Below are 26,493 nucleotides of genomic sequence, written 5' to 3' on the forward strand. Positions count from 1 at the left end.
CAGGGATTGACTCCAAGAAGTGGGAAAATGGTGCCTGAAGCCATTGTACCTTACCTCAAAGGGGATAGAGTCTTCCTTGCTAGATCTGTGTTATTGGTCTAGCCAGAGACAAGTGTGACCTTTCCATTTAGACAAGTAGACTCCCAGCTGGGCCCCCATGCCACACCAAAAGGCCATCTCTGATGTGTCCAGGCGAGACCTTCAGCTGCTTGTAGCTGTGAACGAAGAGCACGTAGCCACCCTTTGGAAGAGGTGGGCATAGTGTCTCCAAGGTTCCGGCACACGATCTGGAGATGACGTGGAGTCCCCTGCTCAGAACCTGGGCTAGTGGTTCTCTTGTTTACCAAGTCCAAGAGTCCTCTTTCTCCCTATCAAGTGTGTTACCCCCAAATGCCCCAAGCCTGGAGAATGAGAGACACAGTGTCAGCTGAGAGTGGATATGGGACGGTGTCTTCAGAGGACACCATTCACCAATGATTTGCTGTTGCCTTTTACCTCAGTCTTTTTTACAATAGAATAGAAGAAGGGGTGGGGCATTTTGAGTTTCCTCAGAAAAAATAATTGTGGATATTGACAGGTTGCTATTGTGAATAAGCCAACAGGGACTGTCACAGTCCCATTCCCTCCAGAGAGCTTTTCAATTCCAAAGTCTAGAAAAGACCCTGGATTGCTAACAAATTCTTGGAATATATTTAAATCCACATTTGTTTACCCTCCTCTCTTCCTCTATCCCATCATGTGGACGGGTCTAAGGTGTATATTATGGTATCTTTTCCTTGGTGGAAAGAACAATAGAAGTTGGGTGTTGAATTTAAATAAATATTTAATTCATGAAAATGATCTTATATGTTTTAAAACACTCTTTAAAGCTATTTTTATTCTCTAGAAAGCGCTTATTATAGGTAAATTACACATTTTACTACCAGAGCATTAGGTTTGCCATTAGCACAAATTTAAGGCACTACAAAGACCAGTAGATAATGTTAATTTCAAATACAGAAACTAAATATATTTTGTGCCTTTTTATTACTCATTTTCTTTTAAGTTTTATTGACTGCTTTTAATCTTAACTATATGTCTTTACATGCTGCAATCATAATGCACTGTAATGGTATTAATATTTTATAGAATCAGTATTTATAGTTCTTTATTTAGAAACAATGCAGTAGGTCTGCAGATATCTGAGCCCGTCTGGAATGGTGCCCTCCAAATAATGATAAATTACTTGTGCAGTATGCCATTTGCTAATTATATCCATGATTTACTGCAGAGCAAGACTTAAATCATTCATTTCAGTCTTGCGTAACAGTGCCATAAAATTTTTAGGTTTAAAAATGGTTTCCATGTGTATAATTTAAACAAATTTTAGAGCTATTGTATACACAAAATATTGCAACCACCCATTTGTTACATACTTTGTCTTTTTAAACTTCTACTTTTAATGATCACTGTGGTTGAAATTATTATGCTTAATTTTCATAATCATAGCTTTTAAATCTACAGCCGTTTTCACATGTTAGATAAAGAAAAAGATAGCTAATTGTGTGTAGATAGTATGTCATTCCTGAATAGTCCCAAATGGCACAAAATCATTAAAAAAGCTTAAGAGTACGAATTATTCTTCTATTAAAAACAGTTGTTCTCTAACTAATTATTAGTTTGAGCTGCTTTGTTTCTGAGAACAAATGTTGATCCTTCTAGCCTTGTTCAGCACACCAAAATGAGATAAACACTTTTTTTTCTCCTTGTACCAAAATCCGCAGGTGAGAAGCCCTACAAATGTCCGCACTGTGATTATGCCGGCACCCAGTCAGCATCCTTAAAATACCACTTAGAACGGCACCACCGGGAGCGACAGAACGGAGCCGGGCCGCTGTCTGGACAGCCCCCAAACCAAGAGCACAGGGACGAGCTGTCCAACAAAGCCGCCTTGTTTATCAGGCCAGACATCCTGAGGGGGGCCTTTAAGGGTCTCCCCGGAATCGACTTCCGAGGTGGCCCTGCCGCTCAGCAGTGGACATCAGGAGTGCTCTCGTCTGGGGACCACTCGGGGCAGGCCACCGGCATGTCCTCTGAGGCTCCTGCAGACGCCCTGAAAGGCGCCGACCTTCCTTCCAAAAGCACCCACTTCTCCGAAATCGGAAGAGCTTATCAAAGTATTGTGAACAACGGTGTGCATTTCCAAGGGTCCTTGCAAGCTTTCATGGACAGCTTTGTCCTGAGCTCGTTGAAGAAGGAGAAGGACATGAAGGACAAAGGCCTGCCTGACCCTCCTTCCGCGAAAGTCCACGGGGCGGACGGCGGCGAGGAGAAGACTGGCGGTAAGGCAGCCCCGAGGAAGTCAGAGAAGTCTCAGTACGAGCCTCTAGACTTGTCCGTGCGGCCGGACGCCGCCTCCCTCCCCGGCTCGTCAGTGACTGTGCAAGACAGCATCGCATGGCACGGCTGCTTGTTTTGTGCATTCACGACGTCATCTATGGAGCTAATGGCTCTTCATCTCCAGGCCAACCACCTGGGCAAAGCAAAACGCAAAGACAGTGTTGTCGGGGTGACAGTCAATTGCAAAGACCAAGCCCGGGAGGCGAGTAGAATGGCTCTGTTGCCCTCAGTGCAATCTGGCAAAGAGATGGCGCTTTCCAACATGATGGGGCCTCTAGACTCTGCTTCTGAGAAGATGGCCCAAGGACAGGTCAAAGAGACTCTGGGAGAGCAGAAGAGCGGCACGTGGCCGGGCCACGTGGAGCCCGCATTTTGTAACTTCCCATCGGACTTCTACAAGCAGTTTGGGGTTTACCCAGGCATGGTTGGCTCAGGGGCCCCCAGTTCCTGCCCCGACAAGGAGCCCGATGGGAAGGCCCACTCAGAAGATGACGCCCCGATCCTGATCCCCGAAACCACAAACAAGACTACTACCGATGACCTCTCCGACATCGCCTCCTCGGAGGACATGGACTCCTCCAAGGGAGAGAACAACGATGAAGACGATGTTGAAACGGAGCCGGAGATGATGAGCAAGCCCCAGTCTGCCCTCAGCAAGGACAGCAGCCGTGACGGGGGGGACAGCCTGCTGCGCACAGGCACCCCGCAGCCCGCCCAGGGACTGGCCTCACCTTTACCCCAGGCGTCGGAGAAACAGTGGCACAGCCCGGGCCTTCTTCCAGCCCAGGACCCCTCTGCGGGCCTGCCCAAGCCGGAGCGGGGGCCCCAGGGCCTGGAGAAGCCGATGAACATGCTGTCGGTCCTCAGGGCCTACAGTTCTGAGGGCTTAGCAGCCTTTAACGGACTTGCAAGTAGCACAGCAAATTCTGGATGTGTCAAGAGGCCAGACTTGTGTGGTAAGTTTTAGAATCCTCTTCCTCTAGTTCATTGCCCAGAAGATCAGTGCTGAATTGTGCATTTAAACAGAATGACTTATCCCTTAACAAATTTTGAACTAAACATAAAAAAAAAAACCCAACAATGCTGTATGTGCAGTATAGACAATCATGGAAGTCCATTTCATTTAGAAGTTTTAGAACTTGTGCCGTTGTGTTCCAGTTTGCGTTATAAAGATCTGCAATGCCTGTACAGAAGGCGTGGAGAAGGAAGGGGGGTGTGTCACAGTGTGGACTGCTCCGGGTTTTAGTCCATAACTTGACGGGGAAAAAATTTAAAAAAGAAAAAGAGACATGGTAACTTGCAAACTTTTCAGTATTTTCAACTTATGCATAGATGCCTAAAGACAATTCCTTACTGCTTTGCTAAGCCAAATCTGCTTTCTTCAACTTTTCTTTATATTGACTTAGAGGATACTAACAGCATATCACACTAACCACAGTGTAGAAAAAAAGCAACCCTCGCTCCAAGTAGGGAGATGGTTTGGGGGTATTTGTGATCCATCTTCAGACATACCAAATGGCAGTTACTGTGGCTTTGGCCTTCTACTGTTGCCTTCTGTCCGTCTGTCTCTTCACCTGTCTGTCTGTTGTTCTAACAAGAAATGTACATTGTGAAATCCCTGGTGAGCAGTGTTGTGATCCTGTGTGTATGGATTTATGCCTGCCTGATCTTGTTAGCAAATTGGCACTTCTTTACTTCCTTAAAGAATATGGTTACCCCAAAGTAATTCCAGATCTTAAGGAGTAATAATAAATCTGAAGCCTAGAATTGGATCAAATGAATGTCAGGGTGGGCAGAAAGGATCAAAGTCATTCTCTTGGCACCCAGATATTCATATTGGAAAGTCTTTCTCTGAATAGAAGCTCAGTGTGTTATTCCCAGCCCCAAATGTCCTTGCTAGAGACAAATGACCATGGTACCTTTCCATCTTTAATCTATGAATAGATTTCTGTCACTTTACTTCACCTGTTGAAAAAAGGAAGGAAGTGGGGAAGGAAGGAAGGAAGAGAGGGAGGAAGGAAGGAAGGAAAATGGAAGGGAGTATTTCTTAATCTCCAATTCCTGATGTTCGTTTTAGCACAGAATAGGATTCAGGAAGCTGGACTCGGTTCATAATTTAAATTGATATATTTCCTTTTTCCTCTCCTTCCCTAATTCACTAAGAACGGGATCAAGCAGTCAGAAATATTTTTTGAATTGTCAAAAATCACTAAATGGATTTCTGACAGCTCAAAAAAATATTGACAGTTCCTTATGCTGAATGATTCACAAGGCCCCATTAACCAGTACCCCCAGATCTATTTTTAGCCACATACAATTCATTACTTTTGAAGCTGTTAAAAACAATATTTAAAAGAAGGAGAAAAGGGTTTTATGTCAGTCCAATTTTTTTTCTGTTTTCTTCTGGGGGAGCAACATTTAAGTCTTTTTCTTTTTTTCATTGTTGTTTTAAGTTTGTGATTGGGGTATTTTCTTTTTTATTGTTGTTTGGGGATTTTTTTAAAGTCTATTTTCAGTTCTTTCAAATACCTACTGAGGACCATAGTTCCTGCCAGGAATCCATGCATCAGAAAAGATCAAAACCTGGCATGTTCATAAGCTCATTATTATTGAAATGAGCTCATATTCCCCCTATTAATTTTCCCATCTTCCTACCAATGCTGAAGGAAGGCTGCCTGCCTTTGAGGAAGCTTGCCCAATGGTGTCCTTCTGCTCAGGGGAGGGTGGAGGGGAAGGCAGCCTCAGGGAGCCTGCTCTGTCCTGTGAGCCCTTTCCCTCTGAGCCGCAGCTCTCAGACACTCCTCACCACGGCTCACAGCACTCCCCTGCCATTTCAAGGGTACCTGCACAAGACTTTGCTTAGGTAACCTTTGGGCCATTGGGCCACAGACCCTGGGATGTAAGTTGTGGCCTCTCTCCTGAACGGAGAATGAGGACCTTCAGGCCAGCCAGGCTGAAAGGCATCCCGGTTGCTTCCCTGGCTGGGGTCCATGTCCCACTGCTTCACCTGGCACTCATGGTAAGATACCAAAACTAAGTCTGGCCAGAAACTGCCTGTTTGTAGAGAGCACAAGTTTTGCATTTCATTTGGCCTCATTTCTTCTGCATCCTCTTTCTTTCGCTTGGAAGCGGTCAGGGAAGGCCCTTATTTGCTTGGGGTGGGGTGGAGGAACTGTCCTCTTGCCTCCAGGATGGGCCTGACCCTGTCCAGTTCTCATTCCCTCACTCCCATATCTGGCCCACCATAATCAAAATCTTCTTCTTATTTTCTCGCGGGCTGCTTGGCATCCCAGTACCCAGAAAGGTCAGACATATTCATCCTTCCTAAGAGTTGATATCTGGGAGGAAAACTTAAATCCATTGGGCTACAAAATGGGCATTTTTCTTACAGTCTAATTTACTCTCTTTCTAGCATTGCAAGAAGCACAAATGGTAGTTGAGAACTTCAACCCCATGGGCTTGACTTTGCAAGGGTGGAAATGCTGTTGGCACAAGGAATCAAGTATTCTTAATGTTATTCCCTCTTCTGTGCTCCACTCAAAGGAGATATGGATTTCTGAACTGAACCACCAGCTCGATATCTGGCTTCCCCAAGAAGCTGGGCTTTGCCAAACCAAAGAATTATTCCAATATTTCTCATCTCAGAAGAGTTTGGGGTTTGATTTTGTCTGGTTAGTAAATTCGAATCCCCAATTTGATGCCCCTAGAAACAGACTTGGAAGAGGAGCTGATGTCTGTCTGTTTCTATTCTCATGGGGTGTAAACGTGTTGGAAGAAGCATCAGTAAAATCCTTGTTCAAATCATGTAGACTCCCCACAGAGCTCAGCAGCTCCTCTGACACATGCTGGTGAGTTGGGGATGGTGGCTTCTAACCCTAAGTCTGTGGTGACACTCATGTTATAGGCTCTACTCCCAGGTGCTTCTCTAATTCTGCATGCCTGCTTCCTAACTTTTAAAACTCTGGTCCTACATTCCTTGGTGTCATGGCCCTGGGGTCCTGGCCAATGTGCGCTGCCCATTCCTAGCCAATACCTTTCTAAATCTGGTGCAGAAGAGAGAGACAATGAGGAGAGGGGCCGACCCAGCTAGTTGGGTAGAAGAGGCCTCTAGCATGTGCCAACATTGAGAGCTTTGGCATGAATTTTCAAAAGATCCTTCCACAGAGGACAATACATTAGCCTATTGGAGATGTGTTACAGATCATCCCTAGGAGGAGATTGCGCCATCTTGGATTAAGCTGGAGGACATGCACTGTTGCTTCTAGAGTGGGGTCAGGGCCCACTATGGGCCTGATCTTCTTACGTGAAGTCCTGCTCCAATCAAAGCTCCCATTTGTTGAGGTGACTTCCAGACTCCAGGCATGGTCCACATTTCCTTATTCTGTTGAAGAACATAATGCACAAGGGCACTCCCATGCCATCAGAGAACTTGGACATGCCCTCGGTATTGTTGGGTTTGTAATGGGACAAGATCCACATGAGTATATAATTAGGGGGCAAGGGCAGAGCAGAGCAGCATTCACATCCACTGACAGGACAAGACAGACCACCACCTTGTCCAGTCTGAGAAATCTGATGAACTGTTGGGTCAGCGAGTAGCTTGGAGATCTGAGGGAGCATGGAAAGCACAGGCTTCTTTGTGTACCAGACAGCACATATGCCAGGCTGCATGGCACCTGTGGGGCTGGCTGCCTGGCCGGGTCACGGAACTTGAGGATTTGGAGAGCAACCAGGTCACCCTTACTCTTTGCCTCCGAACCTGAGACAGATGGTCGGCAGCCGTTGTGAGTCTTGTTCTGTGTCCTTTTGTGACCCCAGGGGTAGGGTTGATGGGGAAGAAGTCAAGTCAGATTAAGGGAAAGGCAGTGAGAAGAGCACGAACCTTCTTTACTCTTCACAGCTCTGCTCTGGAGTTAACCACCACTCAGGGAGGCCAGGCTGAGCAAGGAGAATCTGTCAGCATGTCTGTAATGGGCATGAGGTCCTTGTGCAGTGGCTTCCAGGCCAAGTGACCCACCGGGCCTAGGAGGAAGCGAGTGAGAAGGCAAGGCCGTTAACAGCAATAGCCCTAATATTCCCAATTTATTATTCTCAGGTTATTGTGAACCTGGCTTTGCTAACTCAAATTATGCCTGAGACTAAGGGTTCTCTCACAGCAATGAGAGAATTGGGACCCCTTTCCTAAAAACAAAGATATGGTCCATTGAAACTTCCTTTACCTCATGTATTCTAAAATGTATGATGAAATGAACTGGGATAACCAAACTGAACTCTCTTAAAAAGGGACTTCTGTCCTCCAAAAACCTCGTTGGTTTCTAAGCATAGGCAGTCTGAAAACAGCTACCATTTTACCAGCTACACAGTCTGAAGCAGGGATTGGCAACTATTTTCTTAAAGCCAGAGAGTGAATCCATTAGGCTTGCAGGCCATGTGGTCTCCCTCACAACTGCTCAACTCTGCCGTGTAGTGCCAAAGCAGCCATGAGTGATAATTAAACGAATGGGCATGGCTGTGTTCCAATAAAACTTTATTTAGTAAAACAGGCGGTGGGCTAGAATTGGCCCACCAGTCGTGGTTTGCTGACCCCTGCTCTAGTGTAAAGAAGGATATGTTGCCGTGGTCGCCCCTAAAAAAGACAGGCAGAGACCTGTCTGCGGTTGCTGCACCCCCCAGGGAGATGGTGCAGAGAGGACCAAAGTTAGCAGCTGCAGGGCTCCATCTATTGCCATGTGATGCCAAAGCCAGCGATGTGAGAGACCGTCCCAAGAGAGGCCTTGTAGACCCAGTCGGCCTGGTGTACCTGTTTCTGGAAGGCCACATCTCTGCCTGTGTATTAAAGACTTCCGGGAGAGCACCCCGCTCCGTGGCTCATGGCGGTTCCAGAGCCGCCTGCATCATGGCCAAGGAAGGCAGAGGAGGAAGAGGCAGGAGCTCTGTCTGGGCTCTGAGGAGAGCTTGCTCTGTGGAAGGCTCGGTTTCCTCACTGATGCACCGAGGCATGAGCATGAAATGAGGTGATGGGTTAAGAGCTTGGATAACTGATTCTCAGTAGAGTTGGTATTTTATTTTAGAGGTGAACGTCCACATGTGAATGGCGTGGGGAAATGATGCCAGTGTTGACACATCTTTTGGTTGCAATAGTCTGTTTAGCACTAAGCAAGCACAAATCTTACTTTCCATCAAGGCTTTAGAGACCGTGACTTATTTCCTCATGTCTGCCATGCCTAGTCATTGATAGCTGTGTCTTGGTCTCTGAGAACGTTAGCTTGGAAGGCGATTCTGGCAATTTTGTGATGACATCTCATCACAATGGTCACACCATTTCAGTTTCTACTCGATCCTATCCCTGATAGAAGGCAAATGCTTTGGGATAGGAAGTCCTGTAGCCTCAGTCTTTGGCGAAGAAATGGCTAAGGTCTGTGGTCAGTTAGAGATTTCCAAAGGAGCCGTGGCTGGGGTATGTGACAGCACCATGAGGACGCCCGCGTGCGTGTGAAGACACTCCGAGCATAGGCTACTGGTGCACAGCCCATGAAAGTTGGTATGTTTCTGGTCCTGTGGATGATTCTCAGTTCTAAGGGTGGCCCTGAAGTCAGTAACTTCTAATCAAGAAAGGAGGTTACAATAGGAAAATGGCACAGGAAGAGAATCACCCAATCCAAATCTGTCAAGTGTACGAGAGCCCAGGGTCAGCCAACACAAGGGAGGGCAGCTACTCTGGGACACCCAGGGGACCTCACCTGTCGGGTCTTGTCTCTGGAGCGGCCATGATTTATTTAAAGCCAAACGAGCACTCATTCCTCCTCTCCTCTTCTTTATGAGCTGATTCTCCTGTGGATCGGCATGCAGAGACTGTGGATAAAGCACAACTTTGCTCTCACTTTCTTTACCTGATTTGGCATTTACGGGTCGGCTGTTGGCTTCCATAGTCCAGTCTGCTCCCAAGAATAGTGTGTGTGCAGGGCCTGGTATTAGACCCCACTAGGGAGGACCATTTGGCTTGTCCTGAAGACCAAGAGCATATCCTTTAAGTGAATGCAAATCCCCACCCCATCCTGCCTGCTGGCTGTCTCACAACCGGCTGCAGAGCCTTTCCCTTTGACTCCGGTGGGACAGAGCACAGGTGCTGTCCCCTGGGCTCTCGTACAGAAACCAGCAGCCATGGGCGTGCTCACCCCTGCCCTCATCCAAAGCCTTGCTGTGTGCACCGTGCTGACAAAGAGGCAGCCTCTTTGGATGGCAGCCCTCTCCGAACTATCTTGGCATTCTTCTCCTCCACCCCTTCCCTCTTTTTAAATAAAATGGGAATGCAGTGACGTGATGGCGTTTGCACTGCAGGATGACAGGACTGTTGTGTGAATACCATTGTATTTGCCAAATGGTCCACTCGTCATTTCAGAACAAACAAATGGATGGTGTCTGTAAGTCGGCAAACACTGGTGACATTCAGCCTTGTTGATGTTCTTTTCCTTTTGCTGCATATTTTCGGCTCCAAAAGCTACTGTGTGAATCAACAGGCCTCTGAAGCAGGAGAAAAGTCTGGTAGCTTTCATTTTGGTTGCCGTGTCCATATTCTCTTTGGATTGCATGATACCTGCTGCCCAGGACCAAGCTGAGGGTGGGAGGAGAGCAACCAAGCAATGTGGTTCGAAAAAAGAAAACTCTACGCGCGTGCGTGCGCGCGCGCGCGCGCGCGCGCGCGCACACACACACACACACACACACACACACACACATTTTTCTTCCTTGCTAATGACTTAAGATTGGGAAGGAGGAAGAAGAATGCTGAGAGAAGAGGGTGTTGTCAGAGCAGACACCCACATCCCTGGGGAAATGCAAGCTTTCCAAGCAGGCCCGGCTACCACCATGTAAAATAGGAACAGAGTGAGCCCATCACTGTCCTGAGCTGGGTGCAGGTATCCTCAGCTAAGCTTTTGGCATCTGCTTTCTTAGGCTGCTGAATCAAAGGGATGGTCGGCACCGACACCGTCTAGAGACAGGCCACATCTCAGCTGCTGAAGGAATCAGGTTCTTTCTCTTTTTATATTCAGGTGTTGTGTGCACAGCCCAGGTTTCCAATAAGTACTAATTATCTCGTATTACTTAGTGCTGATCAACAGCACCTCTACACTTAGCTGCCAACCTGCTCTAATCACATAGACTATTCTTGCTCTAGCCAGAGACGGAAGGACCAAATTTTATAAGTATTGCTTTATTGTCATTATTCCATTAAACAATTAGGGAATGTGGCCCTGCCCTTGCTTTAAAATGCCTCTAGCCCACATGGTTTCTGGATTATTTAATGAATCTGCACATTTTCTTGCAGGTAAGTGACAGCCCCTGTTCTAGTCGGTCTAGCTGGACTTGCCCTTGTCTGTCCGTGCTCCTCGGTGGCTATCTGCAGCTTGTTAATCGTGTAAAGTCAAGAGAAGAATGTATACACATATGTGTGTTGAATAAATAATTGCTATTGGCATAGGTATGTGTATACACACAGCACACCAACCCACAGTATATATAGCAGAGAATCAGGAGGCTCGAACGATTGCCCATATGGTCCACTGTTAGTCACGGATTGCAAAGGCTTAGTAACTTGAATGGGAAAGAAAATTCCCTCAAAGTTGTGAATCCTGACTGACAAATGCTGGTGCATTGGAGGTCCCTCCACCTGTGAAAAACCTGACTAGGGGGCCTGCTATGCCAGCTTGCCACAGCTTCTAGAGGTGGGTCCCGCGATGGTTTCGTTGGCATTACTGCTTGTGTCTGACTGTCCTGTATTTTGTAACACATTAGAAGAATACAGAAAAGTGCAGTAATTATCTTTCTCCATAGTATTTAAGCAGTAATATTGCTAGTTTAATGTTGTGTCAGGTCGTCACATGAACCAGGAACAGATGACAGTAGAATTCCAGTGAACAGCACCTTGACATTCGCAACTTATAAATGGTGATTGAAGCAAACTGTGTAAACTTGTACTGGGTTATCATGTGCTTTGAAATAGACTATTGTTGAAGTAATTAGAAGATATATTAAGGTGTTCCTGGTAATGAAGGCATGTAAGTTATAATAATTGTAGCTTTCTGAATAAGTGTCAAACTATATCTTTAAGTGTGCTGTATGCTGAGTTTCAAGTTAGGTCATTTATGAATGGAATGTAAAACAGTACTAAAAATGCTTCAATAACTTATCTTGGTATTGCTAATAAAAAAAAGCTGTGAAACATTAGTGCAGTTTGGAGTCATTATGTTAATTCCTTCCACAATACCCCTCACCCCTGACACCCTTCTGTCTGTGGGAAGCCTCAACAGGACCTTCAGGGGACACCCGTGCTGCTGTTCCAGGGCTGTTTTCTGGGCAGCTTGATGCATTGTTCCACCCATCTTTGGGGGCTCAGTGAGTGACAATTCATAAACCTGCTGATGTAAAGGGACCTCCGGATGGGGGCGGAGTGACGGTGGCTGGTTGGGGAGAGCCAGACACCTGCGCATCTCTCTGTACAAGTGACTTTCCGGTGTCTAGACCCCATGACTGCTCACAGGCCCTGTGGATGGGGGAGAATTGGAGCAAAGAGTGTGCGGGCTGCTGTCCCACATCCCAGGTGTGGAAGAGACTGCCCACACCCAGCCTTCCTGCAGCAAACCTGAACATTTTCTTTTCATCCTGTGAGGGGTAGTTTTGAATGGAAAGGTACCCCAAATCCTTGGAGTCTGGGATATTTTTGTCCCCTGGGATGTTTTGGTTGTGCTGTTGGTTGCAACAGGCTTTCATCCGCCTTCTCCCCCACCCCACATCATGGAGGGGGACACAGGAAGGAAGGGTTTTGCTTTTCACTTGTGTTGTTTTTTTTTGTCCACGAGCTGGACTTCAGGGTCCTGCCACTTCCACAGTGTTTTCAAGCTTCTTTGCTTGGGGCTGTTTGTAAGCCTCTAAATTCCATGCACACCTCTGCTCCGTGTCTAACTTAGCCTGTGGGAGAAAAGGTATTATCATCATTTGACAGAATCCCAAGCCCCAGGCTGGTCCCCACACTCCCAAATAAATTGTGTCCTGTGTACGAGGGTTGGAAGCCCAGAAATGTCCATTTGAACAACCTTGGCCTCAGCCACAGGACCAATGCATCATCTTGACACCTTGAAACATTCCCTCCAGTATTTCTCATAGAAAGTGTTCAAGTGAGCCCAACCCCAAAGACCATAATGTGGTATTAGGTTGTCTCTTATTTGGGGGAAGCAATGACAGCTCAGAGATTCTGAGTCTGAGAGCAGGTGATGAAAGCCCCAAATGAAAAGTGTAGACCTTGAAGAAGTTTGCTCGCTCTCTGTGCCCACAGCTGCTTCCTAATTCTGTTCATGGGAAGCAGAGAGCACACACTGTGGGTTCGGGTGGAAACCATAATGGACCCCAAAATGTCCTGCCAAGGTAAAGCGAAGTGACCCCAGCCACCAGGCTCCGGGTGCACATGGCCACATCGAGCAGGGCCAGTTTCCACCACCAGTGTGTAGGCAGAGCCTGAGCCAAAGGAAGGACTCCAGGAGAGTTTCATCTTTATTTCAAGCGCCACTGAGTCTGGGGAACTGCCCTGCGGAAGAGGGGTGTGGTGTGAGGGAGAATGCCTCTAGGCTTTTCCTGGATTCTGGCCTCCTGACGGCTCCGTGAGGCCTGCATCACTGCCACGGGCACGTGCCCCTCTGTGAGGAGGCGCTGCGTGTTCCCTTCCGCAGGAGCCGGAAGCCCCTTTGGTTTGAGAAGCCACGTCTGCAGCTCCTGAGGAGGGCTCACCGCCATCCACTCCGTGTAGGCCCGGGGCACCCTTCAGGGCCCCTTTGGACCAGTGCCTCAGGCTTGGGGACGCAGGCGAGGAGGAGGGGCTCTGTTGAAGGCTGCTGGAGGCCTCAGTGCCTCTGCTCAGGGCTGAAGGCATTGCCCCGACATTGTTCAGCATTTACAGTCACTCTGCACACTCCAGACACCCGTGCTGACCCCACAGCACTGGCCTCGCCAGGCGGTAGGGACGAGGGTCAGGTGTCCCGTGCAGCGAGAGTGGCAGCCTTGGGAATCCAGGCAGTGCCGCTGAAGGAACCGATCATCGGCTCCTCGCTGACAGTGGGAAGGCTCCCTGGAGCCCCGTATCCGGGCATCTGCTGCTCTCTCTCCCTCCACGAGGGCCCAATCCCCCTCACGGGGTCTCCGCGCGTTTCCGCTTCTAAAGCGGGGGGTATTTCCTGAGTCGCTCCCCAGTGGTAATTTCTCAAGCTTAGAGGAGACCTTTGTGGATTCTCTTCTCAAGTTTTTATAAACCGATTCCCAGCCTCCTCCCACCTCTCATTTCACAGCACCCCCTGCCTCCCACCCACCTCCCCTCATTCCCACCTCTGGGGAAGAGCTCCCTTCTCACCAGCTGAGTGCTCGCTAACATCCTGTTTGCTGCTGGGAGGGGGCGGGGTGGATTCAGGCCTCTGGAATGAGCTGACTTCATTTCACAGCTCTGCGTGGGGGCTGGCAATTCTGTTTCCTGCTGCCCACCGCCATGCCCACTTGGAATTATAACAAGCCCCACCTGTTTGCACTCAGACTTGGGCAACCACAGCATCGCTATTGCACCTGCCCTTAGCCCTACAGCCTAGACCCTTTCCAAGCAGCTATGGCCCCTTGGTCTGAGGTGGATAAGAGGCCTCTTTGGCAGATGAGAGTGGGGTTTCAAGGAGGTAACTGTGACTTAAGATGGGATAGACCAGGAGGGGAAGGGTGCTCTGTGGCTTATGGTCAAAGAGTCTTTAAATCCACTTCTTCATTTACACATGTTGGGAAATATGTTTTCTTTGATGAAATTTAGATATTCTGATGGGAGGGAAAGAATCTAAACTTTAGGAGATGATTATTGCTCATGTATAGTCACTTTTTCTCAAAGAAATGTCATGACGATTAAATTACATGCCTAAATATGCAGGAGCACACTGGCACTATTGTCTCTGCACGAGCAGATTCTGCCTCTTGAGCAAACAGCGTGCATTTTCAAGGTTAAAGTTGGGGAACTCGGCACAGCTATTTCATTAGCAAAAATATCCAGACATTGGCCAGCTTTGCGAAGAGCTTGTCTTCCATGCTCTTTGTGGAGTTGTCCAAACACACCCAGCTAATGGTAACCCACTGCTCACAAGGTTAAGTTTTCTTTCTGAACTTCTGTTGTTGTCAAATTAATATAATATGTTCTCAATTATCCACATAAAAAGAGAAAAGCAACCAAGCAGGGAAAGCAAATTTGCAATTAATTTACCAAATTATTGCTCTTTTTATATGATGGACAAGTCACTTTTCTCTTTTGACTCAAGTGTTTTGTATGTCCTGGGGGGAGGGCTGGGGCAGACCACAAGGACAGGCTGCTCTGAGGTGTCCCTGCACCTGGAGTAGGGCTGGAGGCCGATGTTTTGGCAGGATGCAGAGCCTCGGTGGGCAATTAGGGGTTCACAGTATGTTGGGCTCTTTCTTGTCACGAAGAGAGTCCATTAATCTTCTCAGACCCCATTCTTCTAAGCCCCATTGGTGATGTAGTTGGGGTCTCCCAAAAGCAGACCCTGAAATAAGGACCTGGCTGTGGGTATGGGTAGTTTATGTGGGAGCAGGGAGGGAGACAGAGAAAGGAGGAAGCTGACACAGGTGTGTTAATTGACAGGGTCGCCACTGTTAGGGGATGGACTCAGTCCCCCTGGGGATCCTGTAGGATCATGTGTGGAGCTCACCTCAGAGTTACCCCCTAAGGGCTGAAGACGCTGGGGTATTTATCCCCCGGCTCTGCAGCTCTCGTTAGCTGAGGGTCATTCCAGCCCACCCAACAGCCAAGCAGTCTTCCTATGGCCAGAGAGAAACGAGAGGCCATTGGCTTGCCAGGGAACCGGAAGGGAAGGGGTGGGGCACCAACAGCGTCCGCCACAAGTGGGAACCCCTTGGCCCGAAAGCTCTTACACCCTCGGTTCTCTGTAGAAGGTCACCAATCTGCCAGAGCCAATGATGAGGACAGCTACACAATCCATGAGTCCTTGTGAGCAGACAACTGCAGATTTTAATATTTAGAAGTGCACAGTCTGTCAGCTTAGGGACCGGAGGCTGGTTGGGAGGGCTGGCCCCAGGTCAGGAGACCAGGCCTCCACCAGCAGTCAAGCTCCAAGGAGCGTGGACAACTCATTCTCTACCTTGGGCACCGTTTCCCCATTGGTGAAAGGAGGGAGTGCCTGGAAGTCCCCTCAGTACCCTCTATGGCTTTCATGATCCCTTCTATCCTTGACTTTTCAGGTGACCTTCTAGGTCCTGGTCAGTCCTAGAGTCCTCACGAACACTCGCAGGGCCCAGATGTGGGAGCCAAGCTGGTATTCCCACCAGTACAGGAACATGTGGGAATTCAGTTTGGGCAAGACCATTCACTATTGTGGGGCATGGGGCATGTGAACACTTGCCTCATCATGAAGACATTTTTATTAAATCATTAGAAGAGCATTGAGGAATTTAGCCTTTAATTTTGGAAGTCAGTCAAAATTTTTTTTAAAAAAAGAGTCAATAAAAACTGGATTTTGAGATTCATGGTAGTGTGAGAAAAACCTGATTATCTGACTTGTTTCCTTTTCATTTTTCAACCTTTTGTGTTCATAACTGAGCTTGAGAAGATGGTATTTTTCGTGATGATTAAGGTTTCCTCAAGCACTGTACAGATACTAATTTGATAATCTAGTGTGTCCTTCTTGGATGTGTGTCCCCCTTGGGACAGTGGTCCCTCTTGGGAGCCCTCTACTCTAACCCAACACTTCTACCTGGTACTATATAGAGGGAGAGAAAGGAGGGATAGAGAAAGGAGGGCTCGTGCCATTCTTCATTGTGCATGTGTCGGGCACAGGAACAGCTCACTTCCTCTTCCCTACCTGTGACCTTTCCACTCTTCCATCCCTAGAGTTCCCTTGGCCACTCAAAGTTGCCTTTGGCTAGCAAGCCCCCCTAGTTTGGGACAATATGTCCTATGTCCAAGTGTGAACCCCTCAAGTCCTTGGCTTTTTGCTCTCAATTGAATGTAACTTGATTGCCTCAGTTTTCACCCATCAAATGGTACACTTGTGTACCCTCATGCATCCTCAAGAGAATAACTTGAGTATGAATAAGTTGGAGCTTGGCAAGTCACCCACATTTCAGTTATTTTAGGCTTTTTGTTGCCAGGCAGACCCCAGGCAAAGCTCCCATGAAAACTCAGAACCTCCTAAGACCTTGTCAAGGGGTAGAGACTCTGGTTAAGGTCTTGCAAAGAATGGTGCACCTCATCCTCACCAATCTGTACTCCCCGCTTGAAGGCCTCTGTCTGGAGAGCCGAGCCGGGATTCCTCCCATCCCCAGAGCGAATACCTCCATGGAGGAACCTGTGTGAGGACTCAGTGATCTCATTCCCAGGACGTGCAGAAACACCCCTGTTGGCTCCAGTTGAGCTGTTATCCCTGTTTTCTAATGCTACAACGGATTTACAATTAGGAGATTTAAAAAAAAGTCTCTAGTGGTCAACCAGTGGGAAAAGGATTCTTGTACCAGTGGCTTTTGCTTTACATGAGAACTTTGGAGTTGAAGGGTTGTCTCTGAATCACATGCAGGACAATTAATTTTTAATCACAAGGGGAATTTTCTTGAGGACTTGGGGGTTGACGCCCTTGCAAAGTGAATCAGCCCCTCTCATTTGTGCAGGTTGAATGCCTAAATTCTCCTGATGTTGGGGTGGTTTTGTGAAGTCTCCAGCTCTTCTTCATGACAGCGGGTTTTTCGGCAGGAGATGCTTGAGGCAGGGATGAGGCAGGCTGACCTTGGCATTCCGGGGCACACAGGAGGGAGAGGGTCTTCAGATTTGGGGCCCAGCGTGAGGGACCCTCCCAGGGGTGGGAGAGGGATTCCTGTAGGCCCAGTTCTCCCAGTGCCTTCCCCAGGCCTGACAGCCCAAGAGAGCCAGAGGGCAGCTTGGGGCCTGCAGGCCTCAGAATCCCCAGAGTGGACACCGTTGCCACTATGTCAGAGTGTCCATGGGGACAGTCTGGAGGGGTGGGCAAGCCCTGGGGGCCTGGGTTGTGGAGAAGGGAGGGGAGAGAGCCACAGAGTGACTGGGAGCAAAAATGAGAGCGGCAGAGAAGTGGAGGTACAGGTCAGGAGGAGGATGGGGGAAAACCATGAAAAGGAGAAATTGGAGACCCGGCAAGTAAAATGGCAGAAAAGGAGAAGTTAAGAGGAGTTAAGAGGAGAGTACAAACATAGTAAAGGAAAAATGATAGAGATGGCGTCGGGATGAGAGGGAAGCTTGGAGGGAAGGGAGTGAGGAAAAGGAGAAAGGAGAGGGTGGAGGCCCAGAGGAACCTTTGGGAAGCTGCCTGGGTTTGGAGGTGGCGCTGTGCTGATCTGAGGGCCTCCACCACTGGGGGCTGGCAGGGTAGGGGTGCCCACTGGCTCTGAGAGAATGCTGAGGGGGTGGTGGGGGCCGAGGAGACCCATCAGTGCAGCACCTGGTCCCCGGGCCCTGCTTTCCAGAGCATCCTCCTCCCATGCTCCCCACCACCAGTTACAGGAGGAAATGCTGCAGCTTAATCAGAATTATTTACAAGATAATGGTCCATTGTTTGCACTAAGACAGATGTTGTCTGTGGGAACTTCGTGTTTTATGCTCCCTTCCCTGCTCTGCCTTTGCTGGGTGCAGATGGAGTCAAAGTAATGTGAGTTATTATTCCCAGGATTGGAAATTCAGAGGCGCCTTCGTCTCAGCCCGGGCCTGGCTGGGCTTGAGCTGGGTGGGCACTGGGCAGGCGGGCAGGGAGGTCACTGCTGGCTGCGGGGCCAGGCGTGGTCCTTGGGTCCGCCTGGTGGCCCCGCAAGGCAGCCTGTGATTAAGAAGGTCTTGTTTCCTTGAGGGGCGGGTCAGTGCAATTGCCCTGTCTGGTGGGTAGGAAGGACGCGCTCTGATTAAGATGCACTTGCTATTTGTTGAGTCAAGAGGTCACCACTGACATCTCAAATGAGGGTGGCCCTCTGGCTCTCTTCTTGCCAAAAGGAAAGAGCAGCCCCTTGGGGGTGGGTAGCCCCCGCCTTTTTAACTTAGGAGAAGTCTTCCTCTCGGTCTTCTGCGGTCACTCAGGGCGCCGGATGTGGCCCTGTGACTCCCTCCTTCCTCCTCCAAGGGTGGAGTTGGCCCAGTGAATGCCTGACGCACCTGCTGACCCAGGGACAGAGCTCGTCCCGAAGGAGGGAAGGTGGGGTGGAGTGGGAAGTGTGTCCCTCTTACAGTCTTGCTCCCAGCCTCGCCCTCCAGGCGGGTGGGCCACCCCAGTGTCGCCCGTCTTCATGTGAAGCCCCCAAAGCCAACGGTCCTTCTTCAGCCCTTTCTGGTTCCCAGCACTTCTGCATAGACAGACTCACTGGTCAGCAGAACCCGTCTCATGAACGAGGAGACTGAGGCCAACAGATGTCAGACAACTTGCTCAAGGGTTTTTTCTACTCAATGGAAAAGCCTTCCAGCTCCTCAAGTCATGAGCATCCCATCAGAGGGGCCTCTCTGGACCTCGGCCTAGTCAGCTGTCCCTGGGGCACAGGGACGACAGTCCTGCAGCATCAGAGAGAGGAACTTACTGAGACACACGTGTCCTGTACTGAGCCTGGCAGAGGGCGCGTGCTCACTAGACAGCAGCAGTAGGATTACCTGCTACATGGTACCACTTTTATCATATATCGCATTTCCAGTAGCAGGCTGTGACCAACAAAAATCAAAGTAATAAAATACCAGAGTCACATTTGGATGCTAAAACCAACCAGGAGTAGCGAAGAGAAACGCTTTCAGGGCAACTCAGTGGAGTCGGGCCTGCCGTTCGGACAGCCTAGGGAAGTCAGGGGGACATCACTCACAACCCTGCCCGCTCCCTGATGCCTGAGAGAAGTTTCCCGGAAATCAGCTATCACCTGGGGTTTTCGTCCCATTCCAAACGCGGCGTGTTGGCTCTTGTGTTTAAGGAAGATGACTCTTTTCCCCATGATCTCCCCAGGCCCAAGGAATGACCCGTTGTCTTTAGCAGCAGGATCTGGTCTACTGAGCTATCCCTCCATCTCCAGGTTTATTTTTAGATAAGTACGATGTGCCAGGGCTGACTCCTGTCCTAAGTACCTTATAGATGATACAATACAAATGACAGCCCTTCATTCAATCGTCATAACAATCTCCTGCGGTGGATGTAGTTGTTATTCTTCCCACTTTACATGTGAGTAAATGGAGGCCCAGAGAAGCTGCTTCCCCTACCCAAGGTGACTCAGCAGGGACAGAGGTGCACGGCCAGGCCGTGGAGGTCCCTGAGTGCAACCACTCTGTTCCTCACCCTGGGGTGCTTCCCCGAGCCTTTACTCCTGCTTGAGATGCTCACACACGAACAAACCAAGCAACAAAGAAATGACGAGAGCCCGCTCCTGCCGACTTGTAGCTCTGAGCCCAGAGAGGATGGCGCAGTGGCACGCTGATCTTCCCGTCACAGACAGAACCTGCGGCTTGTCGTCAGAACAGGCAGGACGGGGCACTGGTGGGCTCAGGGGTGCTCCGTGTGACCCAGTGACCTAGAACTTGCCTGTGACCCCGAGCAGCTTCTTCCCATCCCCTCGGTGTCCTCATCTTTCCACAAACGACAAAACCGCACCGGATCATCCCAAGATTCCTTCCTCCGGGTCTGGGAATCAATTATTCTTAGGACTGACTATATTTATTCAGTCACTTTCCAGCCTCAGGGAAAAAACTATCCTCTCCCTGCTTCCCCCAAGTGAGGGGGCCTCAGGGAAACCTGACCCCTCACCTTGCAATTGTTCCCTGGGGTCCAGGTGGGGAGAGTGGAGAGTGGGTGGCCCCGGGCACCAGCGGGCCCTCCTGGCTGGGGCTGTCACAGGCCAGGCTCCCAGCTGCGAAAGCAGCAGAGGTCGGACTAGGATAATATTTATCAACCTTACTCTCACTGCGTCAGGCTCTGACCAAACTCCGGCATCGCTGGAGATCACAGATGATGTCTTTTAAGGTCCCACAGAGCCGCTTCACATGTGACCAATTACCTCTGTCAGGCCTGGGGAAGGAGGGCCTGCCTCGGTGGGTGGGATCTGAACTTGAGCTTCCAGAGGTCGAGGCCTGCGATCCGAGGCCTTTGAGCCCATCACTCCCCTATAGCCAGACATTTTCTGTTAAAACTGTTTAAATTACAAACCAGTAATAAAAGGATCATATGTGTTTCCCACCGAACAGGTTCTTTAGGGCTATTATGATAATTAAAAACATATGGTGTCTGTGCCAGTCAGAGGGAAACCGCAGATGTACAAATTAGGTATTATATAAGGGTTTTCTGCTTTTGCCCTTTTAAAAACGTCAAGCCAGAGAAGTTTAAAGAGATAAAATGGCAATTGTGCAGATAGTAGGTAGCATTTTGGTTTTAGAATCATTAAATATATAAACCCTTTTCTTTAGACTTAATAGGAATAAACGGCTCCTGAGCCTGGAAGGAGGGGAGAGAGGCCTTGAGGGGCCCGGAGTTTACAGGGAAGAGGTGACATTTTCCACCTCACAGAGTCTTGGATACCATGAAATCTTTTGCATTTTTTATGATGTTGTTTTGCACAGACAAAGAGGATTATATTTATTAAATATTGAATTATATTAAAATTGGATTGATGGGAGCAAAGATAAGGATTTCTTTACATTAAACTTTTTACTTTTTAAAAGGCAAAGATGCAAGTATTGATTAGTCTAGAAATAGTCATTTGTTTTAATTTAAAATATGCAATTGATTTTGAGAAGGTGATAAATACTACTAATAAAAAAAAATTGGGAGAGTTGCCACGGCTCCCCGTCAATGGCTTTCCAACGCAGACATACAGCAAGTTCAGCTCTGCTGAGTCATTCATATTGAAAAGGATGTTGGCTGGCTGGGGACCCTGGCAGCATCCAGCCATGCTCGGGGACAGCTGAGAGGACAGGCCCTTGGTCCTGACGTGTTGGGACCCGGGGTAAACAGCCGAGGATTTAGCACTTTGTCCTTGTATGTCTCTGCTACAGAACCCCAGCCCGATGGCTCTAAAGGAGGAGGTGCTGGATGAGCAGGTCGCAGGAGACTGACCCCTTACAGCTCTGCTCCTTGAGGCCTCCACTCTTTGCTCCCCTGGAAAACATGTTCAGGTCCTCCCTAAGACGGTCTCAGCCAGCACCAGGGTGGCCTTGTCCCAGACCTGCACCCCTTCCTCCACGTGTCTACATAGGAAAGTGAAGTCGAGAGCCAGATTACTAACCAATAGGAGTAAATGAGCAAAGGGGAGGTTCTACTTGTCCAGAAGCCCAGTAGCCAGAGCACTCAGTTCACCAGAAGTTTTTGTAGCTTGGTGTGTAATTATTGAAATTCACAGTAACGAGTGGAGACAAGTTAAGGTCAATATATTTTTGTGTTGAGGTATTTATTATAAATTTTTGAAGACCCTGATGAGGGTGGAAGGCTCTATAACCAGAAAATGTCTTTTCCTGATCATCCCAGCTGAAGGGAAGTCTGGGCTCCTTGGGAGAAACATCCTTTGGGATGGGCTCTGCGGCCACACTGTGCCCGGGTCTTGAGTCCCTCTGTTTCACCACTCTCTTTGGCCCACACCCTCTTCACGGTACAGAAGGTCCAGCATCCTCCTGTGCCTCGACCTGCCTCTGGGTCAGGTGGGTTCAGAGAGCTTGATACAGGATAAGTCAGAGGAGGGTTCTTGAACTTTCTATCTCCTACACAATGAATAGTCTGGGGTGCTGTATAGAGCAGTGGTTTTCAGTGTAGAGGCATGATTTTCTTCCCAGGGGACAGTTGGCAGTGTCTGGAGACACTGGGTGGGTACTACTGGCATCTAGTGGGTGGAGGCCAGGGATGCTGCTAAACACCCTACAAGGCATAGGACAGGCTCGCAAAGAATTATCCAACCCAAAATGTCAATAGTGCCAGGGTTGAGAAATCCTGGAGTACAGGAAGGAGAACCAGGCCTTCACGTGAAATTCCAAGCGAGATAAATGGTGACAAGTCAAGTGACAAGGTTTACCACCCAGGTCATGTTGTGACATTCACCTCACTCCCCGGACACCCTCCATCCAAGTCCTGTCACCTTTGGACCTCACGCTTTTGTGAAAATCTTTGTAAGAAACATGGGGGGTTGGGAGGCAGAAACTTCCAGCAGAGCAACCCAGCACATTCCTCCCTCCCAAGTCAAAGTAGCGCGTGGGGCGAGGGGAGCGTGGAGGCTGAGCAGACAGCCGGAAGTCCGCCCTTCCCTCTCCGCCATGAGTGATGGCAAGCCCGCGTGTTGTCGCGCATGTGGGTATTACCACTTTAACTTTTGCTGAGGTAAAATAACACCTTGTCACTCAGGGCAAGTACCAATCACAAAATGAATTAATTGTAATAACTGTTGTCAACAGAACAAAGGACTTGTTGCTTTCCTAAGCAGATTTCAGTGCCACTGAGAACTATATACAAACGTTCCCATTGGGCAGGCTGGCGGAAACTAGTCAGAACATAATTGTATCTGTCTATCTCTTTACTTTGTTTTTAAGGGCTAAGGAACCGAATTAAAAACCTGTATTTTAAACATATCAATAAATATACCCCTTTTTGTGTTGGTGACGTTTCCTCAAAAACATGGAGTCCTTAATAAATTGGCCATGAAAATAGCGTTTGCTGCTGATGGTACCAAATAAGGGCCAGCTGCAGAGGCTGCCTGTTGACTCTAAGTCATGGGGGGAATTATGCCCAATTACCCTCCCATAAAACACCCTCTCATTTCTGGGAGTTATCAAAACACATCCCGTGGACAAGCGGTCAGCTGTCCCCCCACTCCTCAAAAGAAGACAAGTGGGCCTCACGCTGGGCCCGCAGAGCTCCTAACTGCCTCCGTGTCGACACCAGCAGGCTTGTTTGCAGTCAGGCTCCTTTTAAAGTCACTTTTGCATTTTTTTGTTTCTAGCCTTTTCACATCTTAGCACATTTCCCCTTTTTAAGGAGCACAGTAGGTACTCTTCTAAGAAAAGAGTCACTCCTAGAGAGGAGGGGGGCATCGGTGGGCTGGGGCTGCGTCTCTCAGGAGTCTGGTTCAACCTGTGGCCCCAGAAGAGTTGAGTTCAATTCTATTGGGGGCCCGGGAGGTCTCTGAAGCTTGGCAGTGACCAACAAGCTGAGGGTGGCATGCCTTTGTGGGTCTGCTGCGGGCTTTGATGAGGTCAAAAGTTGGGAGCTCCCCAAAGAAGAAATGCAAGGAAGCTGCATCTGACCCACAGGCCAAGGGTTGAGATGGCCAAAGCCTTCTTCAGTGAGGATCATGAACAAAGGATACAAGGCAACTTGTGAGGACTCCCTCAGGTCCATGCCACCTTGTTGGTGCTGGCCCCACACTCTCTCCTTCCTTCCATGCTTACCTTCTCCATGCTCTTTGGCCGGTGTGATCTAAGTATCTGGCTTCATCCAAATCTCAGGCCCATCTCATCAGATGTACAAGTCTCCCTCACAGCATCTCTGGTGCCCCTTAGGCCGGCTGCTTTCTTTTTAGAGCTCATTGAGGCCTAAATTGGTTCCTCCATAATGAAATTAAATATTCCAAGACTCTCAGAGCTACAAGTATCTTACGGGTCATCTATGAGATGCAGATTAGGGGAAGGACTTGCTCTTGGTTGTTGAATCAGAGACAAAGGTGGGTGCTGTTTCCAGGTGTCCAAGCAGGTCCCTGTACCTGGCCATCATGTGGCATCTAGTGCAGCCCTAGGCAACCTCTCTCTCTTAGGGATCTTTAGCCAAGCAGGGGAAGTGTTCCTGTGGCTTGACCCTGCAGCTTTGGGTGACCACTCCCTTCTCCCTGCCGAGGGCCTGGCCACTTCAGAAGCATGGGGAAGAGGAAGGCTTCTTAGTTGAATGCAGCTCTGTATCAAATGGGCTATGCATTTGGACTTATATAGTCGTCTCTGGCTAGAACCAGGTACCACTTGCCAAAAATGCTGAGAAGAGCCCTTTTCTGGAAAACAAAATCTCCCTCCTGCTTCCTGAGGCTGCTCTTCTCTGCAAGGGACCCAGGTATGCATCCTGCACTGGGAGGGCAGACTCACGGGGCCCACCCCTGGGAGAGAGAACTCCAGGACTGTCACTCATGTGAAGGTGCTAGGCCCCTGTCCTAAGAGCAGGCTGTGAGGTGGGAGGAAGAAGCACAAATGGGGAACAGAGCTGGGATATGGGGAAGGAGGTAGAGGGGGCAGATCTCGTGCTGTGTGAAGGGGACTCTGGGGTTCCCATGACCTCCACCCCTGAACCTCACCCTCCACTCCAACAGCTCTGTTCTGGGGAATGAAGAGACAGCATTTTTCCAAACCTTCTGGAAGGAGAAGATTCTGTGACAGGGAACGAGTGTGGTCATTTGTTCATTTATTCGGCGTATATTGAATTGTTCCAGAGAGGTGGGAGATGGTCACCGACAAAGCAGCCAAGATGGCAGCCCTCGTGGGCCTTACATTCTATTTGGGAACATTGACAAGAAACAAAAACAAATATGAGTGCAGCTTATGATAAGTGGTACAGAAATGATGATGAAGGACTAGAGAGCAACATAGAGAGGTCAGTTTCATTTACTGCAAGGGTCAGGGAGGCCTCTCTGAGGAGGTGACACTGGAGGGAGTCCTGGGTGATGAGAAGGATCCAGCCGTGCAAAGATTAGGGGATGCATGTTCCAAGGAGAGGGGCCCGCATAGACAAAGAGCCCACGATGGGAGAGGAACAGAACATTGGGGGCCTCTTAGATTTTGGGCCCATGCACCTTGTATATGTAACTAGCATTTCCCAAGTCTTTCCCAGACATGGAGATTTCATTCCAGCTTCTCCATGGCCCTGAGTGGTCAACAGAGTTGAGACTGTGGCGCTTTTCCCCGTTTTTGCAGATGGAGAAACTGAAGCTCAAAGAGACAGTCATGACTTGCACTGTTAGTTAGTGGCAGCAAAGGGGGGCTAAGTGCCAGTCTCCTGACTCCCAGTACTGCTGCCCCAGAGCGCCTCTGCCCGTTCCTGGAACTCAGTGCTCCCTGCAAGTCTGACCAGCCACACTGGAGGACTGCTGGGTTAGGGGAGGCAACATGACCAACTCTTTGCACACTAACCCCACTCCTTGGGGGAAAACCCCACAAAACTGTTGAGACTAAGAGAATTGGTCACATGACCTTGGGAACACAGCACCATGAGTAAAACAGCCATCCCCCAAGTCCTCCAAGAGGAGGGTCTCTCACATACACAGACCAAGACTGCTCATGGCAGAATCCATTCTTTTGCCAACAGCCTGCCCAGTTTCCCTTTTAGGTATCCCATGGACAGAGAGAGTGAAGTCAAGACTCTTAATGGCCACACCCAACAAAGTCACCTGGAAAACATGGACCAATCGCTTGGAAGTCTGAGTCAAGCTTCCTTGGAGAAGAGCAGATGACTTTCCAGTAACGATGGCTGCTCAGACCAGCCCACGGCTGTGAAGTTTCAGGCCACGCTGACCTTGGCCGACACAGGGTTCACCCTCTCCTGGACACCTTTTAACACAGTGGTCATGATGGTAGATGCTGCCACCCTGAGGTGCAGGGCCAACCATTGCCAAGACCGGCTGCTCCACTCTCTTTTCAGGATCCCTGTTCTTGCCTGAGCAAACTGCTTTCAAATGAATAGCTATTTCTGGATGATTTTTTTTAGTGTTTCTTCTCCCAGCTGGTGGCTATATTATTTGTATCTCATGCCGTTCTGGCGTCTGTGGGAGACAAGAGTAGCCCACCTTTCCCGTTAGCTGCAACAATATCTGTTTCCCAATATTAAAAGGTGAAATTAGGAACTGTAACAACCTTAAAAACACTATCTGCTCTCAAAGTGAGAAGGTAAGTGGAAAGGCTGCTTTTTTTCCCTAGTGATATTTGTGATGTTCTCTACAGGAAAGGGTGGATTTGCAGCAAAGCCAGAGAAGTGGGATAAGCGTGAACAAAGATTGGAGGAAGAGGGGCTGGCCCGGTGGCGCAAGCGGTTGAGTGCGTGCGCTCTGCTGCGGCGGCCCAGGGTTCGCCAGTTCGGA

The 26,493-nt window shown here is 48.9% G+C and overlaps 1 protein-coding gene across 1 annotated transcript in view; it reads left to right on the plus strand.

The window, feature by feature from the left end:
* ZNF536 (zinc finger protein 536) overlaps positions 1-26,493 on the plus strand; it is a 228,458-nt gene that overhangs the window by 83,667 nt on the left and 118,298 nt on the right. Inside the window, exon 3 of the mRNA XM_058530954.1 lies at positions 1,764-3,335. Within this exon, the coding sequence (XP_058386937.1) occupies positions 1,764-3,335 (1,572 nt within the window). The remainder of the gene's footprint in view (positions 1-1,763; positions 3,336-26,493) is intronic.

The sequence above is a fragment of the Diceros bicornis genome, chromosome 34, assembly GCF_020826845.1.
Source record: "Diceros bicornis minor isolate mBicDic1 chromosome 34, mDicBic1.mat.cur, whole genome shotgun sequence".
Lineage (NCBI taxonomy): Eukaryota > Metazoa > Chordata > Mammalia > Perissodactyla > Rhinocerotidae > Diceros > Diceros bicornis.